The 24,071-nt window shown below is 38.8% G+C and overlaps 1 protein-coding gene across 1 annotated transcript in view; it reads right to left on the reverse strand.

Moving 5' to 3' along the window:
- The window catches only part of ITCH (itchy E3 ubiquitin protein ligase), a 53,936-nt gene that overhangs the window by 10,387 nt on the left and 19,478 nt on the right, over nt 1-24,071 (reverse strand). The window contains exons 2-13 of the mRNA XM_014886254.2: nt 18,509-18,599; nt 15,949-16,087; nt 13,959-14,083; nt 12,596-12,733; nt 10,487-10,529; nt 8,319-8,488; nt 6,989-7,223; nt 6,031-6,126; nt 4,597-4,771; nt 3,675-3,741; nt 2,118-2,202; nt 506-634 (exon numbers count right to left, since the gene is read on the reverse strand). Coding sequence (XP_014741740.1) covers nt 506-634; nt 2,118-2,202; nt 3,675-3,741; nt 4,597-4,771; nt 6,031-6,126; nt 6,989-7,223; nt 8,319-8,488; nt 10,487-10,529; nt 12,596-12,733; nt 13,959-14,083; nt 15,949-16,087; nt 18,509-18,578 — 1,472 coding nt within the window. The 5' untranslated portion in view covers nt 18,579-18,599. The remainder of the gene's footprint in view (nt 1-505; nt 635-2,117; nt 2,203-3,674; nt 3,742-4,596; nt 4,772-6,030; nt 6,127-6,988; nt 7,224-8,318; nt 8,489-10,486; nt 10,530-12,595; nt 12,734-13,958; nt 14,084-15,948; nt 16,088-18,508; nt 18,600-24,071) is intronic.

Below are 24,071 nucleotides of genomic sequence, written 5' to 3' on the forward strand. Positions count from 1 at the left end.
TTAAACTAAAAAGAAAAATCTTCCTTTGTAAACTGTGGAACGCTTAACACTACATTTAAAACACTACCTGATTATTAATGGTTAATTAGATTCTAACGCTAAAGATGTGATGACATTCAGTTAACTTGGGAGGTAAATTCTGGTTTCAACTTCATTCTGGTTCCTAAAAAAATTTAAAAAGTCAAAAAAAGAAAGGGTTGAGTCTCTTTTAAAGAGGGAGACTAGTAACTCTGAGGAAGGGATTCGGTCATCAACAGGACAGATGCAGCTCCTCCATTACTCTCAAAACTCTTACACTACATGGCAAGAAGGATTCTGCAGTGCTCAGAACTCTGCCTTCTTCAGGGACTTTCGGTGAATGAAAAATTCCATGTAATTAAGCAGCATTGTTCATTTAAACCTTCCTGCCTAATAATGTAGTAAAAGGAAAAAAAATAAAGATTTAAAAATTGATGTGTTCTAAACTTGACTTCTGAGACCTTACAAAAATGTGAACAACACTTACAGAGCAGACTTGCCCGTGCGGGGATCTATGTATGTAGTGGTTCTTCTATTGTGATCCACAAAATAGGGAATTCCATCCACAGTAAAACGCATTTCCCAGCCCTCTGGCAAGGGCTTCTCATTTAACTGACTATGGACACAAGAAAATACATGGTAACTGATCAACTTCATCTATTAAGTCAATTAAGTAATACCTGAGACAGTAAGCATTTTGGAAAATGTAGAAAACGTATAGATTGAGAAAGTTTCCATTTGGATTTATTTTAGCTTTTCCCCCATTCCCCTCCTAAATTTGCAGTCAGCTCTCAATTAGACCAAAATAACCAGTTAAGTAAACATTAGCTCATTTGCTGGCACTACCTTAAATAAAGGCAATAAAAAGCCTTAAGGGAAAAAAGCATAAGCAAGATTAATTTTTTCCTTCACAAACAACAAAATTTTATCTTCTAACTATGAGGCTTTTACTCAAAAACTGACATAATTTTAATAAGCAGCTTTTGGTACCTCATGCATAATCACAGCAGCCATAATGTTTCAGAATGACAAAAATAAAAAGAAAATGCAAATACTGTTCACGCAGAACTTTTTGACAATTTCCAACTCAGTTCTGTGATACACAAAAGTAGATCTCAATCTATCTGGAAAACCTGAGTAGGATCACTGTGAAGTGCTCTCCAGTGGCCTCCCTCCATAAATACCATGTCCAGACTGTGCAGTCCCAACATTCTGTTGCTGGGCTGCTCAAAGAGTAACTGCTCTCCAAAGCTGGCTGCTGCAGAGGTGAATGGCTACAGCTGTGACCCCTCTCATACAGCCTTGGCTGTTCCCCTTCCCCTCTTCCATGGAGAACAGGTGAAGTTGCTTCATCAAACAGACATTTTCAGCTCCAACAGCAGCTGGGACTGAACACACTTCACCCTCAACTTCCTGTCTCCATTCCTTACCTCAAAGACTTTGCAGTGACACAGCCCAAAATAAACAGAACTCTAGTGTTTCTAGTAGTGCCTCAAGTTCTCTGTCTTCTTTATTCCTCCTTTTTTAAAAAGGTGTGAGGAAAAGTGCTCATAGGTTTTGGTTCTGTCTTCTTTCTGTCTCCTTCCTATCCCTGGACATGCCCAAGGCCAGGCTGGACAGGGCTTGGAGCAACCTGGGACAGTGGAAGGTGTCCCTGCCTGTAGCAGGAGGGTGGAACGAGATGGGCTTTAAAGTCCCTTCCTAAACCATTCTATGATTCTATGACTGTCTGAGAAACAACCAAAGTCTTATTCAAGACTCTGCACTATCCCATCATCATACAAAGGAAATCTCTTCTTCCTCTCATGACACAGATGTTTAGACAAATGTAATTGATTACTTATGAAAAGTAGAAGCCCTTCTGGGGAATGAGCTTATTGCTTACTGTTGACCAAGGTTTTCCTGGGAATTGTAGGATGACAAAATAATATTGTGACAGTTTCCATTTTGGCCAGTATTTAATCAAGCTCTCTGATGCTTGCATAGCACAATCCATGCCTCACCTGTGGGTAGCAATTCCTGGCTCACTCTTACGACCTGACTACATTTTAATTTCATTTACATTTTCATCATACATGCAGCTGCAACTGATTTCTTACCCCTGACTCCTGGGGTCTTCCCACTGAGTGATTCGTGTGTTGTGATTGACAAAATACACTCTGCCATTGCTGTCAGTTCTCTTTTCTAAAAAGATATAAAAGGAGAAAAAATTCAATTCCCCCTTTAAAATATTGCTAAGACTGTATCAAATAAATAATATCAGTCACCAGACCCTGCCACAGCCTCTCCTGCTCTCAGGTTTCTCTGTGCCTCCTCTGACACAACATATTTTCACTTTCATTGACATTATTCCTTACTATGCAATTTATTTTTCAATTGTAGGAAAAATTAATTGGAAAAAGGGAAAACTGTGAGCTGTTTTGTCCATAGGAAATTTCAGCTCAAATTGTGTCCAATATTGTGATGTGCCTGACAAGCAATACAGAAAGCAAACACAAAAGAGGGAACAGATGTACACAGAATTATCAAGAAGGTACAAGGGGGCTTAAAGTTCAAATTATAGCAGAGAATAAAAAATGGTCAATGCAGTTTTCCCTCAGATGAGCCATGGGCATACACTGACCTAACACTGCCTATTAGAAATGGCCCAGCTTGCTTCTCTGTACCATTCTGCAGCTCTTCATACCGTTTTTATTTAGTGTTTCAAGAGAAACAAATGACAGAAATGGATCAAAATCTGACTACTACAGGTCAAAAGCTCCAGCTTCCAAGTAAAGTCTGGAAGTAGGCATTTACCTATGAGCCTAACAGCAGAAGTGCACACGATGTGGAGACTCAAGTTTGCCATTTCCTGGACAATGCCAGCCTAAAGACCTTTCTGTGAAATGCTATCTATGTCATGTATCTAAGCCTAAGTGTGGGGTATGACAGTTTTATGGCATGAAGTTGCACCAATACCAGGACTAAAAATCCAAATAGTTCTGTTTGAAAAGCAGATGAACCCAAAACCTCAGGTCCAACTCTGGCAAGTAATTACTTGCTCCAAATTCCACAAGAGAATTCTAAGAGCTTCGCCTATGTATCATAAAACATGAATTTTTATATCTGCTTGATAGTCGCACCAGAAAGCCGTTTTACACTTCTATTTTTTTTATTATCCTGCCAAAATTTGTATTAATTGCAAACTCTCAGCCCTGTAAAGTACAAGAACAAATTTATTCCAGGGAGAGGGCCAAATCAAGAAGCAGTTAGTTGTCACTATAAAAAACATTTTCAGACCAACTCTTCAAGAGTTGCCTTGGAGAGAGAATTTGGCAGTTTTATTCAGAGAGGATTTGGAGCTTGATTTAGCAGGAACAGGATGGTGGGGAGGAATGGAAAAGTCTGAAAAGGATGACAGCATTAAAGCAGCTATTACATTTGTTACCAGTGGAGTAAACCAGAACACTTTATAGTTTCTAAATCACTTTGAAATGGCAGAGCCTAGTCAGGATTCTGTTTTCATAACACATTTGATTAGATCTAACTTGAAAATATTTTTAATCCAGACTATAATTTTTAAAAACTAGCTTAGAACAGCTGACAAATAATTTGGCAGAAGTATGCTTTAATGTTTAATTACATTGCACTACAAAACACATTCAAGTTAGTCTTACCCCATCCATGTGGCAGAGGGCCAAGAGGATCAAACTCTTTGTTCTGTGTGGATGAAAAATCCTGGTTCTGCAAGTCACACGAACAAATGAAGCATTAATGACTAGTCATTTGCTTTCCAGATGTTCTGCCATAGCCATCCTGAATTATTGAAGTAAACGCATTTTTGCTAATGTTGCACATAAGCAAAGATGCCAACTATTTCTTTTTCTCCACAGAGAAGGCCTATTTTACTGACCTTGGCATGCTTAATTAACTACACTGCCAATAAATAATTATTCTTTGCTTAGTACCCCTGCCTACGCAAGAGGAAATCAGTACAGTAGCACCCAAAACAATCAGAAACTTCATTCCTGCACTCAGTACAGTTCTTCCTACCATCACTTACAGGCTCCATTTTATTCTCACACATACAGCAAATCAGAACCTACACCATTCTTGATAAGCACAGTTGGAGTGATCTAATGTCTGCTATTCATCAGAGGCAAACAATGGATTAAAAATGCTGGAAAGATTATTTTCCATTTCCCTGCTCTCCTAACTTTCATTGTGCATAATTCATTTTACCCAGAGCAGAAATGCATGGCCTGTGAGCTTGCACCTTCCAGGTGTTTGGCCAGGGTAACACAAGATGAAATACAAATAAATCAGCTTATTACTAAGCTGCAGTTTGTTTTGAACCAAAGGCTTTATCAATATTGTACATAAATTTTATCCAAGAAGCCCTATACTGAGGTGACAACTAAACTCCATGTGCTGACTGCAAGGAGATGAACTAAATTACAATGAGCCCTCTCTGCCATGCTACACACAGAGCTATATAATCATAAACCATAACAGTCTGCTGTCTTTATGCGGAAAGGTCACAGGCATGCCCAAAACCCCAAAACCACCCTAAACCCTCACTGATCCACGTATTCTTACCCCATATATAAACCTCTGGTTGAACTGCTGCATGGCTCCCTGGAGCTGGCTGCGCTGGAGCTGCCACTGCTCGTAATTCCGGACAGACTCCAGTGTTGGTCTCTGCCACGTCGTTGTTCTGGTGAAGTGGTCAACATAATAAATCCGCCCCATGTTGTCAACCCGGCGCTCCCAGCTTTGGGAAAAAAGACAAGCCATAGCTGTCAATAGCTGGCAATTTAAGGGCTCAGAGGCACTTGGAGGCCAATGTCGTGGAAGGTAACAAAGCATGGGCTTATCAGCAGTTTTTTCTCCTCTGTTAAAATTATGCAAGAGCTAGAATTGTTCTACAAAAATCACTTTTATTTGTTGCATACTATACAAAGTCAGACCCATACAATTTACTGTACTTCTAGGTTTTTTTAAAATAGTTTTCAAGAGCTGTGTACACCACTGTCCATACTGTGCTGGCATCACTGCAGTTATCCCATCCAGCCCCATAACACAAGCCTGCTGGTTTCTCCTAAAATAAAGCAAACCCCCTGACATTTTAAGCTATCCAATACAAGACTTCCCCACACTGATCTGGCACTAAAGGAAGGTTTGGGCATGGGATTTGGGGTTTTGTTTTGATGTTTTGTGTTTGGTTTTTTTTTTTTCCTAATTTTCAGTTCATATAAGATCAGTACTACTTATAACACTTGAAAGACAACATTCCTATTCTAAGTAAGCTTAAGCAATATATATAAAAGTTCCTCTGCTCAAAGAGTTCAAAATACCATGAAACATGACAGATAGGCTCCATTTATGAGACTGCCAGTCTTTGTTCTTTAATACCAAGTTCTCTTTACTCTCCCACATTTTCACTTTGTAATTCTTTATAGCACATGAACCATTTGAGGATTAAAAAGTGTAACAGAACAACTCTCATATTTTTCTTATATTGTTAAAAAATAAGAAACAGCAACTGTGAACTAACATAACTGGCTGTTCTGATGCCAAGAGCTGGTGAAGTTTAATAATGAAAGCTGGTTTCTATGAATATAATAAATTGGCAGCTGGGAGCCCTGAGACAAGATCAAAGGCCTGCAAACAGTAACCTCGGGATAAGAGGTAACCAAGAGCATTCCTGCTGAAGCTGATAGTTACCTCAGTCCCAAAACACTTTTCAGTGGTTTCGGTTCTCTTTTACTGTTCGGGGTGTCTACCGTCCTCAACCAAAATATGCTTCTCAGTCAGGAAAGATGCACTTTGTTTAATCTTTGACAGGAAATTCAGATTTGATTATTTTTGACATTCAACTCTTTTCCGTATGCACTCCTTGGAGACAACCTGGAGCAACTGGGTTCACATTTCTATTTCCAAATATCTGTTCCAGTTTTAGCAAACTGCCAGGCAATTAATTCCTGAAAATCCCAGACATCTGAAATGATCATATGGCTGATCCTGGCTCACCTTGGAGGAAGAGGCTCTGGCCGATCCCATGTTGTTCTTTTTTCAACATGATCCACATAGTACACTCTACCATGCTGGTCTACTCTTTGTTCCCAACTGAAAAAAAGATCAAAAACTTAAAACTTTTAAACTTTAAACTTCAAAGTACTCCAACCATTCATCTAACAGCATAAAGATGAGAAACACTTGTTTTCATAAAATGCTTATTTCTGAAAGAAATGCTTAAAACTAACCCCAGTGTGCAGCATACAGTGGTAGCATTCATATTAACAGTGACTCTATGTCAACTAAAATTAAAAAAACCCCACATTGTACATGATCATTTTTCTGGGAAATAGAAGCTCAAATTCATGTCCAGGTGTACAATTTTAGCAAAATTTTGTATTCAATATCAAGTGTATCAATAACCTGTTGAACAGAACCAACTATAGATCATAATCCCCTTTTGTAGTAGCATTAATCCAATATATGTACATTTTTCAGTGATCAAGTATGCAGAGATCACCATAGGGGCATTGGTCCCATTTTCTGCACATACAGCACTTGGGACAATGACTTACCCCTGTATTTGCATCAGATGTAACATCACAGGGGAAAAAAAAGCTATCTGCCATTTCTGTTGAAATCAAAATGATAAAGCAACAACTGACGTTTTTAAGACCACTATTTTATTTCTGTTATCCGGTGAGATAATTCAGACCTTTTCTACCTGTTGGTTCAACTACCGGCAAACAAAGGCAGGTAATTCACCAATTACACCATTTACATTGGGAAGTTTTTGATTTCCCTCACTCAGAAAGTACAGAAACGTTTTAGCTATTGTTTTTTTTTTTTAAGTTGAGAGCTTTGGGGCAAAAGGCAGATGTTATCAATGGTTTCTTACATCTGCTATAAGTACAATAAAGTAAAACCAGAAAAGTCAGCACACATGGGGAGAGAGAAGTCATTAAACCCATACCCAGGTGGAAGAGGACCTTGGCTGACTGTAGTAAGGGCCTGAGGTGAAGGATTTACTGGCTGGACTTGTCTCGACACAGGAGGAGTGGTGAGTGCAGGAGTGGCAGGAGCTGTGGTCCCCGCTGTTGCCCCCTCAGGGCTCTGCTCTGAAGGTGTATTTGAGGCTGTACCTGCCAGTGAACCTGCACTGGCCCCATCACTTTCTGTGGATGCGGATGAAGGACCATTTGCATTTGCTATGATGTCAGAGAGAGAAGAGAAAAAGCCTTTAACTGACATTTATCACCAATCTATTGTAGAAGTTACATATTATAAAAGCAAACCTGCCAGAACTGCTGTTTCCACAGCCACGTTTTGCAGCTCAAACAAAAACTAAACAGCAATTCTGTCTCAGTGTAAAAATGGTTTAATACAAGAACTGCCATCAACAGCACTTTGTCTGCCTTCTGTAAACATTAAATGATGATAAAAAACTACTTCCCTGTACTAATGAATTAATAATTTTCCATTTATTATTTGGAATAATAATTTAAGTGATGATAATCATAAAATTTTCAAGAGGAGATTTTCCATTGCATGGAAAGTAACAAGCACAATGGGAGGGAAACACAGACATTTTTAGAATATTTTCAGTTTCATCTTAATGCCATTTAGCAGGTGGGGTTAGAAGTTGAACACAGGTCTAGTCTAATTAACTAACTGCACTGGATTAATCTTTTAAAGTAATTACTGTATTGCAGGATCCATCCAGACCATTTATCAATTGTAATGATGAGACTACTGAAACAGTGCATTCTATGGGTGTAAAGGAATTATACCAAAAACATCAAATAACTTTTCAGAATTATGGCCTTCAGGTAGTTTTAAAGTAACTAGATTAAAACAAAAAAATCTATCCATTGCAGCAGAGAAGAGTAATGAATGTTTTAAGCGCTGCAACTTCACAGAATCTAACTGCAATTGTAGAAACCAGTAACTTTTATCTCAGAACCCAGTATTATCAACTTGAGGCAGTTCTGTAAGTCCTTCAGTGGATTTCATGCCATCTTCAGTGGGTGCCTTAGTGCAGCAGCAGCACTGACTTGTGTTCTGCTGGTCCCAGCTCCACTCTCTGTAGCACCATCACTGACTGTCACCACCCCCAAGCAGATGTGGAAACAAGAAGTTTCCAGTGAACAGGAACAATGACTAAACAACATGTACTGAATGCAAGCTAAAAAATACTACTTTAGATATGACCTGTCAAAGAAATTACCAGCAAAAGTGCAGTTAAGCATCAGGAGCAGAAAGAGTTGCGTTCACTCAAGGAGTAGCCAGCCCAATGGACCTACCAGTGACCGACGGGGGTCTGCGGGGAGTGGGGGGCGGGGGCCTGGCAGGCCTGGGAGGTCTGACAGGTTTGCAGTTTCCATTTGTGAGTAACGGAGAGTCACTGCCATTAACAGTCTTGTTTTCACTGGAAGCAGCATCCTCACAGTTTTCAAGGCCATTTGAGTTAGTTCTTTTGCAGGAAAAGACAAAGAGAACTGTTCTAGTAGTGCACAGGTGACATGAAACTTTGCAAATCACAATCATGGAAGAGTTTGGGTTGGGACAGGCCTTAAAGCTCATCTCATTCCAGCCCTCTTCCACAAGACCAGGTTGCTCCAAGCCTCATCCAGCCTGGCCTGGGACACTTTCATGGAGGGTTGAAAAGACACATGAAAGTCACTAGAATGCAATAGTTACAACTAAGTGAGATTTGTAACAGTCACAGTAATTCCAAGTATCTATACATCTGTATAAACACACTCAGTTTATCTCCTAAGGTACTTGAAACCTCAGTTGATGGAAAGGTGATGAAATGGATGCATATAACATCTGTTACCAAAATCTCCTCTTTCATTTCCCAATTTGATACACTTGCCCTTCAGTCCAGGCTCTGGATTTTGCTGCTCAGCTATTTCTACCCATGAGTCCCTAATGAAATGAAAAGCTAACACCTGAGAACCGTCTGTGTGCCTTTACTCCACAGGGCCAGCATTTGCTCAGAGCACACAAACGCTACAAATTTTTAGAAATCCTACTTATGCATACATATTTTTGACTCTAAACTCAATTCTGGAACATGCTGGAGAATTTAGAACTAAGCATTAAAGTTTTGACCAACAGCTATGAATATAAACTGCTCAACCTTACAAGAATTAAGAAACTACACAGTAGTACTGACCCATGCTGTGCTGTTCACTTACACCTAGCAGAGTATTATTCTGATATATTTGTAGCTCCTTAAGCAGAGTCAGAGGTATCTACATATTTATTCTGAAACAATTTATTTTCAGAATATGTTGGGCAATACAAAAAGATTGTCAACTAAAATTCTAGTGGATTTACAGGCCAAGCACATAAGCCATCAGAAATAAAGAAAGAGGTTACAGTTTCAACCCAGTTCCTCTAAAATTACATTCCTTTAAATATACACAAAATAAAACCCAGTAGGTAAGGCTAAGTAAATCACAAGTCATAAAGGACCAAGTAAAATCATGTTCATTCAACCTCAATATCATGGTCAAACACACTTTAGCTCTATACCAGGTGTGGTGCATATAATTCATACTACACCAACCTCAAGCAAATGAAAGTGGGTCCAAATCATTAGTGACTTCAAGTCCATAGGAGGTTTAGCCCCAGTTTTTCAGCCATTCTCCCTTGTTCTTTCATATCATACCCTTGTAGAAAGTCACTTTCCTGATCATTTACATGATCCTCACAAGGACCACCAGAAGCCACGTGGTTGATACCAAAACTGAATAACTATTATTATTGTTGTTATTATTCTAATATACACTCAGGTATTCAGGCATCTAAACACTCTTTCAAACAGAAAAAGGAAACAGAACAAAAACTTTCATGGGAAGAATTCAGACAACATAGCCAAGAATATATGCTATTAAAAAAAAGTGAAATTTAGCTTGGCTACTCCGGATGTCATCTAGAGTGCTGTGCCTGGTACAGATCCTTAAAATACTTTTAGTACTGGGAACTAATTAAAGTAACACGGTGCTGGGCACACTATTATCCCACCAGGCAGCAAGGTTCATAATCTGGTATCAGCCTTAACACACTGTAAGTGCCAGACAGCTTTTGGAATCTTCTCAACAAAGCTAAATATAATTCTGATATCTCCATGCTATAAACCCATGTAAAAACAACCAGTGCCATTTGTTTGGGTTTTTTTAAATATGTATTTTACTTTGGATAATCACTGGGAGAAGGATGAGGAACACAAAGGGAAAAACCAAAAAGATCAGTCAGGTATGGAAGCAAAACCGGGGCCAGACAATGGAGCTGAGCAGAAGTTCAATATTTTTGTTTAGAGCATGCTCATATCTTAAAGATACTGCTGCAGGGCATATTCATAAAATTTTCATTGTCTTCTGGACAAAATACACAATTCCTCTTTCAAAACTGTGAATACTAAAAGGCAGAATAAAAAAACAGAGAGGAAAAAAAGTCTTACCGTGTATCACTCCTTACTCTGGAGCTTTCACTCTGTGTAGGACCTTAAATATCAGGAAGAAGACAACAGAAGCATAAGCAACACCAAATCATTTCCAGGGAAAGCAGCAGCCCTTAATGCTTACAATTCTTTTAAGTATGGAGGTGAGACATAATGTACTGTTTATCTACTGTGCTTCAAAGCTGTAGGTATTTTGCATGTCTCTATTTGACTGTGAATACAATTTTTTTAACCACTGCCACTGTAATACTTCCACCTTATGGAAGATGTAACAGGACATCATTTGACTGCATGAATATTCCCAAACACACACATGAACAGTTTAATAACACTGTATTTCTAGCAATAATAAAGCAGTGTTCATTCTTTTAAGTGGAGCTGGATTTTCATACTCTCTCCCTTTTCAGTGATGGCGGGCAGAGCAGAAAGGGCAAAAACTTCACTAAAATCTCCTCTCTGGTTGGCTGGGGGGCTTTGTTTTCTGGGGCTCTCTAGCCCAGACCTTTCCCTTTCTCAGTAAATTATTTAATATAAAGGCACTGAAGCAGGTACTAAATATGGCTGCACTCCAAAAGCATTGGAGTAGGTCAGCCTAGATTTGCAAATGTTTTGCAACTGCTTATTCAGCCAGCTTGGAAATATTTGCCTTTTGTGCCAGCCTTGAATATGCAGCACAGAACTGCTCATTCATGTAGACAGCACCAATACTTTATTTCCATAGAGTTAAACAAATGCCATTAATAAAGAAATCAGTTTTCAGTTCTGATGGGAACTGTGGACAGATCTAGGCCAAAGACAAGGATGTAGTCACAGAAAGGCTTAGGATAATGTGCTGTTAGTGGACTGTGCATGGAAGGAATTAAATCCCAGCAAGAGAAATCTTAACCTAAAAGCAACTCCATAAACAATGTATTTGCCTGAAGTGCCTTTAGGCTGTACAATGTGCAGACTAAACTTTAAATATTTAACTCCTTCCTTATGTACTCCAGTCCCCTGATTATCTGGGAACCTTCTGCTGAACTTGGGGCTTGCTGTGTCAAGCCCAACCCTGTAAAGAGTACTCAATTCCTGCATGACTTTTCCCACCTTTTTCTCAGTAGGTGAACTTCGGGAAATCCAAGAAAGCACAGATGCAAATCAAGTACTGCATAAAAGGAAAATTTGGTCCTTTCACTAGATATTTCTATCCCTACACCTCAGCCCTGCTCTGTAAGCGCCACAAAATCCCAGTATCTGGCTTTTATTTACGAACAAAACTCCACACAATCAGTCTGTGCAATTGATCTCTTTAACAAAATGCAAAGAAAATGGACTAGAAGTTTAAGTAATAATGGCTACAGAATTTGTGTATTAATTCAATTTTTCTATGATACTTAGATGAAATTCCAAAGCAATGTCCTCTAGGAAACCTAGAACTTGCCAATTAAGTGTCCAGCTGGTCACTACCGCAGACAGTCTCTCTTGCTCCTTTCTAGGAAAGTAAGTCTTACCTAGCTCTACTTCTCAATGTACAGTATTTTAGATATGCTCCACTATCCTACTCCAAGGGAATTAAAATTACCTTTTTATTTTATTCTAATTAGATATTTTACATGTATTCAAGTTCTCAGTTTAAAAAAAAAGGTGCACACCAACTAAATAGAAAGTGGATCCCTCTCTACAGCTCTCCACAGGGAACTAAATCTATTAATACATTTATTTAAATAAGCTATTTTAAGAAAAAATTAATATAAACCCATGTCTCCTAGTAAGCAGAATTCTCATTACTAGGATGATGATGAGATCAAACCAACTTTATACTTTTTGTTTATGATTTTATTAAAATTCAGGGATGCTAAGGGCTTTCATTAACATTTGGAATCTCTAGATAAAAGTTTGCGAAGTCCAGAAAATAAAGATGCTGATTGTGATTTTGTTGCAATAACGCTGAAGGTCTGCCCTGTGAACTAGGACTCCACCTCAAATAAAAATGTATGAGATTTCTGATCTCTATAAACAGAAAGTTACAGAAACTGCTGTTAATGGGCTTATTTAAAGACTACATTAAAGCTTCCCCAAAAATCACTTTGCATAGCAGATAAATATAGATTTGGATTGCAAGTGACTCACTTCTTGTACTTGAGGCTTCCCCATTAGTCAGGAGCTCAGGGTCGACCTGCATCCCATCAAGACAGACCGACAGATCTCCCACCACTTCTGCTGGTTCTCTGTCACTGACGAGGTGCAATGTCACCACTACCTGCTCCACTGGAGAAGAACACAGAACAAAGGGAGCTTATCTTACTGCATGAGAAAAAAAAGCCTTTTATTCAAGAAGCCAATTGCATACCTCAGTGATCAAGGGGGGAAAAAACCCCCAAACACTCCCCAGAACTACAGCTCTGCCTCTCCATTATTTTTTTGTGTGGTAAAACTGAGCGTTTTCATATATCATTAGAAAGTCATTGTTTCTACAAAAAGGGAAAAAACTGGAGCGTAATCTTGTTGCTGCCTGGAAAGGAGTATCATTACATCAAAGATTGAGTCTCACATTACTACAATTAATGCACCTGCCCCCAAAAGAGAGTTAGGAAGTATAATTCACTTTATTCTTGATTAAAAGGAGATATAATTTCTGTTTTCTGACTAAAAAAGCTTCACATTTACATAATGACATCCAGATTCACATTCAGAATGTGAACGTTTTCCATCATATTCCCAGACCAATGGTACATTTAGGGTTTTCATTGAAACAGAACAGTAAATAAACATTCTTGCTGAAACGGTTTGATATAAATACCAGTGAGCTCCAACAGGTGCCTGGTTTCAGACAGCAAATGCACTGACCTGCAGGGATTTTCACCCAGATTCAGCAGGATAGACACTGCCAGGAGAGCAGCTTTCACTGCTGTCAACACTCTCCATCTGCAACACCCATGTATGACAGTTGGGAAACCAACACTTCTTTAAAGGACAAAACAAAAGCAGTACAGCACAGAGCTCTGTACTGCAGCCCCATGAGTGCTGTAATGGGTCTGTAAAATTCTGCATTTCTCCTTCAAGCTTCCCAGGATGCACATACTGCCCAAAGCCTAACTAGCTCTAAGATAATTGAAATAATACATTATACCCCTGCAGCACTATTTATAACAAAAATAACTTTACACATTTCCTATCTAGCACCAATTCCAACCATAGTTTTAATTTTTAAGGTACGTAAAAGGAAACTCTTCTGTTTAATCAGCCTTTCACTCAGTCTTCCACACACTAGCAAAGTAAAAGGCATCTTGTGTTCAGGGACATCATAGCAGCCTATGGATAACCAAAAAAGATTACTCTGAAAAAGCAGAAGGAAGCTCATACAAGCAAGCAGGAGCACCAAAAGGAAGCCTTAAGAGGCCATTTCCAGAGGTGCACACAGCATTCATGTTCATAACACACAATTCCTGAGGAACTCTGTGGCATTTTGAGGTACCCTTCATCTCGGACTTACATTTCATACTGTTGGATTTTAACGTTTCATGAATATCCAGAGCAGCACTTCCCAGAAGGACATCAGACTTTAATGTTTGATGGCTCCAGACTCGAAAGTTTAATTTACTTACAGGAGTGACAATTCTGAAAAGAGAAAGTTGAGTACTGTAAGGGCATTTGTTGGGGAAGAGGGCAAACTGAGACATCTACTTCCACTGTCACTAGAAATTATTTAAAAACAAGAAATAATGGTGGTAACATCAAACCATTTCCAATTACCACATTCTCATGTCACCTGAATATGTCATGTCAATCAAGACTGTTGCAAGGCTGTTCATAGGCCGAATACATTTTTTTCATATTACTCTTTTAAGGGAAATATAGAAAAGCTGCCAGCAACTCTGTAGTAACACACAGTAAGTTCTGTGACAGCAACTTCAAAGTAATTTTTAATACTGATTTTTTTTTTCTACAAGGAACACTCTAATATTTATATAGTTTTAAATTATTTTCATTTTGAGAAATGAGTACAAATGACTGCTTATTTTCTCAGTGGATAATTTCACCTGTATATGGTTGGTAAGTTCAGACTTTCAGAATAAGCCAATCCGTTCAGAAGATCCATCTAATGAACTCCAAGGAGAGGAACCCCAAGAGATTCCACCCTCATTTGTAGAAGCCACTACACTTGTCCTTTTTATCCTGAATCTGAATACAGACAGCTGTGCCAAAATATTTCATAAAAACTAATTCACTTCACTAAGCTCCATGTAGTTTTAGTGCAAGTTTCAATGAAGTTGATGTACAGAGTGTCTGTGCTCAGCTTTTACTCAACAAGAGCAAAAATTGCCCACATATTATTGTGTAGATTTGTGCAACACACACCACAAACATTCCCATGAAAAGCAAAAGAGAAAAAGGCACATTTTAGAAGGTAAAAGAAAATTCTGCTCTTCTACACTTTCACACATTTAAAGTGCATGATTTTATTTTTCTTAGCATATCTCAGTGAAAAGTAAGGTAGTAAATAGTAGTAACCAAAACTTCACAATAATCTAAATTACAATTTAAGTACAGATACAATAAAGATTTTCCTCAGGCAATGTTCCAGATGCTTCAAGAAGAATAATCTACAATTTAAGTACAAGAAATCACAGAAACACTGGTTTGCAATGTAGAGACCTTACAGCCCATCTCGTTCCACCCCACTTTCCTCTATCCCAGGTTGCTCCAAGCCCCATCCAGCCTGGCCTTGATCATTCCCGGGGATGAGTAGCCACAGCTTCTGTGGGCAACCTGTGTCAGGGCCTCAGCACCCTCCCAGGGAAGAATTTCTTCCTAATATCCCACCTGGCATGCCCTTGTGAAAAGTCCCTGTCCAATGTGCAAGCACAGACTGACCTATATCCCAGAGTTCCATGTGACACTAAGAGAAAACTAAATTTTATAGAACTTGTGTTTCTTCTTTATTCACAACACAAATACTGAGCCAAGCAAACATCAATAGGTATATTTATCTTGAATCTGATGTTAGTTTTGTACAAACAATTTGCATAAGTTAATTGGGAATTTTGGATTTGTGCTTGAATTTAGAAGTGCACAAGACAGGCAACTACCTTGTGTCATGGCATGGTACACCACAGTGGGACACAAAGAACAGCTACACTTTTCAGCCACAGAACTTCTGAAAACTGTAACTTTAAATATGACAATAAAAATCTGCATGACGCCATCAGTTATAATATTAAATTACTTTACTGTCCTTACTACTCACAGAATTAGAGCTCTTTTACTATGCCACACATAGTAATACAAAATATAAGCACAAGCAGTGTAATAGTTTGTAAATATCTATTTCAGACTATACTATATTTACTCTAAAAATTATACAAATGTTACCACCTCATGCAACATTCTACTCCTTGCTTAAAATAAAAACACAGTATTCAAGCCCACTGTCAAGTGCCTTAATTTGGCTCAAATTAAATGGAAAAAAACCCCAAACCTACACTGTAAGATGTTGTTTCCATTTTGGACTATTTGTATTGTTGCATTTTTCTGTCTTCTTTGACTGTCCATCTACTGAGACTTCCACATAAGGGCTAGGTCCAAACCATTTGTTCTTTTCCTTTAGTTTTGCTGAAATAACTGTTAAGAAACAGAAAAAACAGTAATTTACTCAGGAAGATTTCAATTGCAAATGGTATTTTTCAGTTGGGTGCTTCAATATTCAAGTGTCAGGTCATTGATGCCTGACAGTAACACTGAAGAAAAAAAAACATTAGATGGATAAAGACCCTCTTGCATTCCAGCTCATTTATACCATGCCACAGCTCACACAAATGCCTAAAACATGCAACAATACTTTTGCAACATCAGACACTCTTATTAATCATAACCAGTACAAGATCCACAGAAGTGCTTAGGTGTTGAAAGCAGAAAATATCCTCTGCAACCTTCTCCTGTCTATCACCAGCCAAGAGAATTCCTGGAGTTTATTACACTGCTTGTTAAAAAACTCAAAACATGATCTGCCTCTTATCAAGGCACTGTGGAAAATTGCCACAACTTCTCATGAGCAGAACACCACTGAGAAAATGAATTTAGTGTAAAGTTTTCTGTAGCTAAGCAAACTTACTGAAAAGCTAAATCCAAACCCTGGGTTCCAGTAACTACCTCCTGTTCTAGCAACAACAAATCTGGACAGGACTTGCAGCTCTAGAGCTTTGATTTTGGTGGGGAGGGGGTGTGCTGGGTGTTGACTGGGGTTTTTTCCAGTATTACTGAGTGCAGCATTCCCATCTTTCCAAACACCACTGCTATGCTGCCTCATTTACGAGGTGTGTCTACCCTGATTCTGAGTCCCAGGTGTTCTTGGATTCACTGGCAACACCGAACTAACAAAACAGTACTGAAGACGAAGATGTTATTTCCAGTTGGCCCCTGAATTCACTGTTCTAACAAAAAACAGCTTGCTATTCTGTGTTTGTCACCCACCATAGCCTCACTACATCCTTAAAAAGAAATGACTAATTCAAGCCCATCTGGCTAATCTTCCCAGATTCCCCTTATAGCCTATACTCCTTTAGAGATTTAGAGAAGTAGCTTAGTATAAACTGCTCTGAACTGCTCCCAAGGAAAACTCTTTCCCTGTGTATTACAGACATCTCCATGGAATTTAACTCATTAATTTTCACAAAGCTCCCTATCCTTGCCTTCCTGTCTCCAGTACTTCTATGCTATAGCACCTCATACCTCAGCATCTCTAACTATCTAAAAGATACGCTTTGGACCAGCAGAAACAAGCAGACCTGTACCTACTTTCATTTGTTCTTACCGAGACACTCTGAAATTCCATTTAAAACTAATGAGGGCAGCAGAATGGGGTGCTGAGGGTAGGGCAGGTGGGAGGCAACACCAGCAACAGTTTGCTGCAGATCATGGCTGAACATTTACAGGAATTCAGACCTGAAATTCAAATACCTCAGCAGTCTCAATTCTAAACACGGAGGTATTTATTCAGCTTTACTGTCTTTGTGTGAATCTCAGGCCTTTAATGGGGAAAGCCTTGGTCAATCACCACTTCAGTCCTTGGCTCTGCTCTCCATCCCTGTGTGGAGGTACCTCTGTGAAAACCTCTTCCAATTTTTCTCCAATATCAACCTGTAGGGACAAGATTTCTCTACAGCCTCACAACCTACTGAGGAAACACAAGCTTCTGACCTCAGGGAGACAGCTACAGCTTGTGTAAGTTAGTGAGATCCAACCTTCTTTCTAGTCCAAAGCTTTCTATCTATTTTTGACAATTCTTTTCATCTCCACAATATCCCTTTTCTGAAACTACTGCATATGCCCACAGGTCTTCACACTGAGGATGCAAAATTTACTCTTGATGCTTCTAAACAGAGACATGCACACCCCCCCAGATTTCCCATTCACTTTGATGCCTAAGATAAATTTCCAGAGAGCAAAAGTGAGGAAACTTTGGTAATTAAGTTTCAACAGCTGCTCTCTTGGTGAGGCACTACAAAAAAGCAAAGCCTGTCATATAAATCCATTTCCAAACAATCCAGAAGTGTTCAATTACAGTGATATTCTAACCAACACTTTTAATTAATTTTTTTATGCTTTCTTTTATCCATTTCAATGATGGCCATAAAAACATGTAACAAGGGAGAAGCTGTAAGTCAACTTTAATGAACAGCAGTATCAGGAAAAAGTGTTAAGATTTGATATCATGCCAATTTTCAGTAACTGCAAGAAGTATCATCATGCATTGTTACATTTCCAGGAGGAGTGCCTGTACAATTTACTTAACAGCACCCAAAAAGAATTATTCCTTTCTTTTTTCTTTTACACAAATATGCAGCATTTCCAAATGCATTTTAGATAAAATCCAGAATAAAATAGTTGTAATGAAGTAGTGATGGCCTAACATCAATCTTGACTTCTCTTGGGCATTTTACAATGCAAAACTTCCTGAAATGCAACATAGTAAACTCTGTTTAACTGTGGAAAAACAGTGTCACATTTCTAACCAGAAAAGACACATAATTTCAGAAGGCTCACCAGTGATCTGAAGCTGGGATTTCATCGACAACCCACTGGCTGGTCCTGATCTGGACCCACTGCCAGCCATAATATGGGCTGGATCTTGAATCTGCATGAAGAGATAATGCAAACATTTCAATACTCAGAAGCTCAAAAATTCATCTGGTTTTTGACATGTGGATACATTATAGTGCAAAGAAACCCAGTATATTTGGTTTTTGTCTAGTTCCCTTCCATTTCCCCAAAGTACAGAAAATCCTTTACAAAGGGCTCAGTCTCTATTACATGACCTATAACTATTCAGGTTCTAGGCAAAAGAGGTCTTTTGATTTTGTCACTTCTGCCGATTAATGAGTGAATGATGTTCTAATTCCAAAGTTTGCTGTACCTCTTATGTCTAAAACATGTGCTTGTCTTGGTGTCATAAATCCTGGATACGTTTATCTGTGTCAACCACTGTTTTAAAAGATAAACAAACATCACAATCCACAAGCATAGCAAAAAGACTGAAAATAAATTATTAAATTAAAAAGGGAATTTCAAATTTAGAGAAACCTGCCTTGATATCTTTTTTGTTTTTACTTGGTTAGATCAAGTCCGTAGACAGGGGCTGTAACTGTACAAAGCACTTAAATAACTAAGCAAATACATCACTTTTCAAAGAGAGCAAGACAACTTTCAGTTACTGCACAACTGTCCTTCTTGGCACACCCCAACCCTCACATCAAGGCTTGTCTGATCCTCCCAGCCCAAGGCAGCACAGGTTCCTCCCTGCAGTATTTGGTTTTGGGCGGGGGCAGACAAAGTGGACAATGTGCATCATAGAGGTTCCAGGGAATTTAAATAGTGTACTATTACATTAAACACAGACATCACTCTGGAAATACCCAGATACCCCTGTCATCTATTCATTCTTAAAACACATTTCACCTCAGCATGTCTTATGAACTGATCACTGCAAAATGTACAGCCTGCTGCTGGATACAACTTCCAGACCACTCGCTGTATCCCTGTCATGCCATGTTCCCTCCTCTGTGCCACTTCCACACAGTCTTCCTTGCTCAGAACCGACTGCAAACCATTTGTGCACCTCTCTGTGTGGCTCAGCTGCTGTGGCCAAGGGGCTGCTCATCAGCCCTGAGCCCCCCTGGATGCTCTGCTCTGGGCAGCCACCAGATGGGATCCCAACGCAGAGCAAACATCCCTTGCCAGCTCTCAAACACTTTTCTGCATGCATTACTTCCAACAAGGAGGCGTTAGCTTAGGCTGCTGCTATTTGTATCATGAGTCAAAACATGCCATTTACGAATTTACAGTTGATAACACCACAAACAGTTTATCTAACCCCAGACATATTTAGCCACATCAAGGAAACCAGAACTTGTACAAGGAGATCAGATCTCAATATGACAACTTTCTTTTTGGAGGCTGCGATTTGAAGCAAATGTATGCGACAGTGACTGTGGAAATTGTAATCCCACAAGTAGCTGAAAATTGTGAAACGGGTAATTCTTGCATCCTGCAGCTTGCTGATGTGAGTATTCCCTATTGCAGAAGGGAACCAAATTAGCACCAAAATTAGTACCAAATTAGTAATTAATTTGAAATTAGGAATTACTGCCAAAAAAAGGTACTAATGACTTGCTCAAATTTGTAGAGTTCAGTGCTGTTACTAAATTTCAGATGTGAATCGCATCATAATAATAATAATTATAAATTTCAATCATGTTAGAGTGAGAAAGATTTTAATGTAAGTATTTAAAAAGTAGCCTAAATTTAAATAATTTAGAGGACAATTCTTAATTTTGCTCCTGTGACCAACCTCCCTGGGTATCCTTTATGCTGTATGAAAGCAATCAGATTACATCCAGACCAACATAGACACACTAGATAGTCTGAAGGAGTTTGTATTTATGAAAGAGCTGCCAGTTCCCACCTGGAGAAATAAAACTGCACAGAATACATCTGGGGTCCCTGGAGGGGATCACTCTCAACTGAACTCCCACACCAAGCATTTACACCATACAACGCTTATTCAGAAGCAGTGTTAAAGCCAACTTTCATTTCTGACCCAGCAAATACACTCAATAAAATGATTTTACTAACATTTGATCATTTTCATTGAGAATATGCAGAGAAAATCTAGCAGCTTAACCACATCTGAAATAAGTGTCCTGCAAACACAGCTGAGTTAACACACGTAGATGTATCAACACGTATGTTGGGAGACACAGCCTGCACCAACAAACAGCTCAAGGAAAATTCCTTAAGGCTGCCAAAAGCAACTACTACACATTGCTTAGTTCTTTCAGCTACTAGAAGGTTTCCAATTATTTTTGAAAAATAAAACTTATTTTATTTTACTCTTGCTAAAATCTAGAGGCTGCGCACTTACGACAAGCTCCATTAATTAACCAGGAAAAGCAGAGTCCAGAGGAAGAAGCAGGAAGCAACAATTTATCTCCGCCCTGCACTTCAACACCCCTACCTGTCTTTCCATGTTTTTCAATACCTTGACTCCAGCGCCTCTTCTACTCCCCCCTTAAGTGCCCACTGAGAAAGATTACACGTGGAATAATTTGTTTCATGCCAAGCTTCCAGCAAGGAATAATCATGGAAAACACACTGAAGCTTTTCTCTCAGCTGGGCACTAATTTAAGTTCCTTCCCTACCATGCACATATATACTTTATCTGGATTTTTCACAACTCACAGAGATTTAATCAGCTTCTCTACCTCCATCTCCATCAGTTTTTAGCTGGAATGGATCAGTAATTTAGGAAGTCTGTAGTGCAACACACAGGAAAATGGGAAGAGAGCAGGCAGATTTATGTACACCTCATTCTATTAGGAAACTAAGCTAAAATATATTGATTAGCCAAAGAGAATCCATGGTGATTAATGAACTAGACTTGGAAAGAAGAAAAAGAGAGTGCAAAAGCCAGTAGCACCATCAGTCACATATTCAGCTACTGTCTATTTACACTTAATTTTTAACATTTTACTCCTCTTTATTTATGTAACAAATACACCAAACAGATTCTGTTTGTCTGTAAAAAAACTACTCTATTAAAAGCTGCAGACGATTTCAACTCAGAATCAGCCTAAGGCTACTTGTAAGCCTAATCACAAAATAAAAAAAAACTCCTCAGTCATTATTAAAGTGCTTCCATCTAGTTTTATTATAACAGAAATGGTACTTAGAAATGGGAAAAGCAAACGTCTTTATAAATTCAATGTAATGCTACAAGCACTCTCACAAAAGTTGAAACTGTCATTCCAAAGCTGAGAATGTTCAGGTTTTTTTTCTGGAGTAGAAAAATCAAACACATCCTTACGGATATTTAGGGATTTCATGTGGTTTAGGCTGGATTTTGAGGTTTTTTTTTTTTCTTGGTTGGTATTTTGTTCTGTTGTTCTGGTTTTGTTTTGTTTTAAATTATAGTAAACTCCTATTGCCATTCTTCTCCCAGATGCTGCAACTCACTTCCAAGAAACTGTCAGAATCTGAAATTTAGGAACATCAGCTGAAAGGTTCAAGAGCTGTGACAGAATGACTGGGGAAATGCAATGGATGTTCAAAACATGATCAGGTAAGTATGATTTTCTCAGAAATGAACAAGACAAATTCTTTGGCATAATAAAAGATGGAATAGAGAAAGAATATCTTCTTGCCATTAAAAATAAACCATTGAAATGGTTGTCTGAATTTCCTCCATGGCTGCATACCTGCTCCAAGGGAAGTCTGGTTCTATAACATCCTACCATAACATATAAATTATTAGATAAATTATACTCAGCTTCATAATTGCATGCACCATTGTTAGTACTCAGGCAGGTTTGAACAAACACTGCTTAAAATAAATCTGCCTCACAGCAGGAAACCGGACCACGCATCCTTTGGGTCCTGTTCTCTGAATCACACCTGCAGTGTTTTCCCAGCAGCTTCCCCTCTGGCCTGACCCAGTGCTGCTGGGGTATTTTCATCCAAGACAACAAATTTCCACCACAGTTTACAGTGGAAAAGGGTGTGGAAAAGGAGGAGAGTGCAGCCCAAATGCTACGCTGGGGCAAAGGAAGGCAGCAAAGGAGGATCCTCAGTTATTTTTCCAAGAAATCATGAGAAAGCTGCTTTTCTTCCCACTCTTTTTATTGCTTTGTGGTTAAAGCAAAGGAAACGAAGAGCTGGGGAGGAGGTCCTCAACCCACAAAATCACGGAGTATAGACAAAAGAAAAATGCTATCAATAGATTGAGAGACCTTCAGTATCACACCAATTTAACTTGGGTGACTTTATTCAGCACTGGAATTTATCTGGTAAGGAACTAGCTAACTGAAGCAGGTGATTTTGTTTTGTATTTATCTAAAAGAACAGAAGACACCAAGATGAGAATGAAACCCTGTGACTGTATTACACATACATAGCTTTGGAAATATGTTGGCACATGCTCTTTATAATTAAAAAAAAACTTATATAGTTGCACATTGTTGGCTCCTTTAAGTCTTATGTTTAGCAACTAATTTTAAGAATAGGCTAAGCTGCTCTTTGCAGGTGTTCCTATTCAAAGTGCATTTACAATTTCAATAATGGAGAAAAAATCTGCATCATGAAAAAAATTATTTGAACATACCTAGAAATTTTAAAAACTGTTTTGAGAACCTCACTATGTAACATGAATAGATACTTTAGGAAAAAGAATAAAGTACACACAATTTTGTTTAAAAAACTGCATGCAAAATGTAACATGTCTCTTTTATCAACAGGTATGGGATAGATACATGCACTTCTTTGTATGTGAGAAACTACCGAAAGGCTTCCTCTCCTTCTTCCCCAAACACTGAAGCCTCTCTTTAACTGAAGGCATGCATATTGCAGAAAAGGTTTTTCTCTTTAATGTTAGCTATAACTACACAGTGAGCCCAGGCAGAGACAGGGAGTTTGGCAACTTACTTGCTTAGCAAATTTGCAGTTACTTTAACTGCTCAAGTTTCATCTTTAAAGTCAAATGTGATTTGACAAAGCTGGTTTTAGTGGTTTACACTTTTTCGCCCCTAAAGTAAGTTGTAAAGATGTGGTCAGGTTTACTAAAACAAGTCAAAAGACAGAAAGGAAGAAACTGCTGAGTAATCAACCAGGGAGAAAAGAATAGATACAAATTATAACAGTGTTGAGTACACGTTGGAAAGGGAAACAATTATGAGGTTTGCATCAAGGAATATAAGGAATGGATCAGAGAGGTTTAACACAGAATGCAGCTTGGCTCCCTTTGGCCATTACTTTGTGAGCAGCACCACATCCATTCACCAAGAAGTCTGGAAAATCCAAGCAGTCTGTGCCAGAACGCAGCTGCTGGAATTTAAAATGCCCAAATTGATTTTTGAACAAATGTGAAATGCATGCTGGGTCTGAAAACAGGCTGTGGGTTGGGTTACTGAGCTGTGTGATCCTGTCTCCCCTGCCATCAGAGCAAGCACAGGCCCAGTTCCCCGCAGCCTCCATGCTCAGGTTATCCAAGTACAAGCCAACATCCACACAGCTGCTCTGAGGGCAACAAGAGAGATCCCAACTGAAAGATAAGACT

This window comes from Sturnus vulgaris, chromosome 17 (genome assembly GCF_052056855.1).
Source record: "Sturnus vulgaris isolate bStuVul1 chromosome 17, bStuVul1.hap1, whole genome shotgun sequence".
Lineage (NCBI taxonomy): Eukaryota > Metazoa > Chordata > Aves > Passeriformes > Sturnidae > Sturnus > Sturnus vulgaris.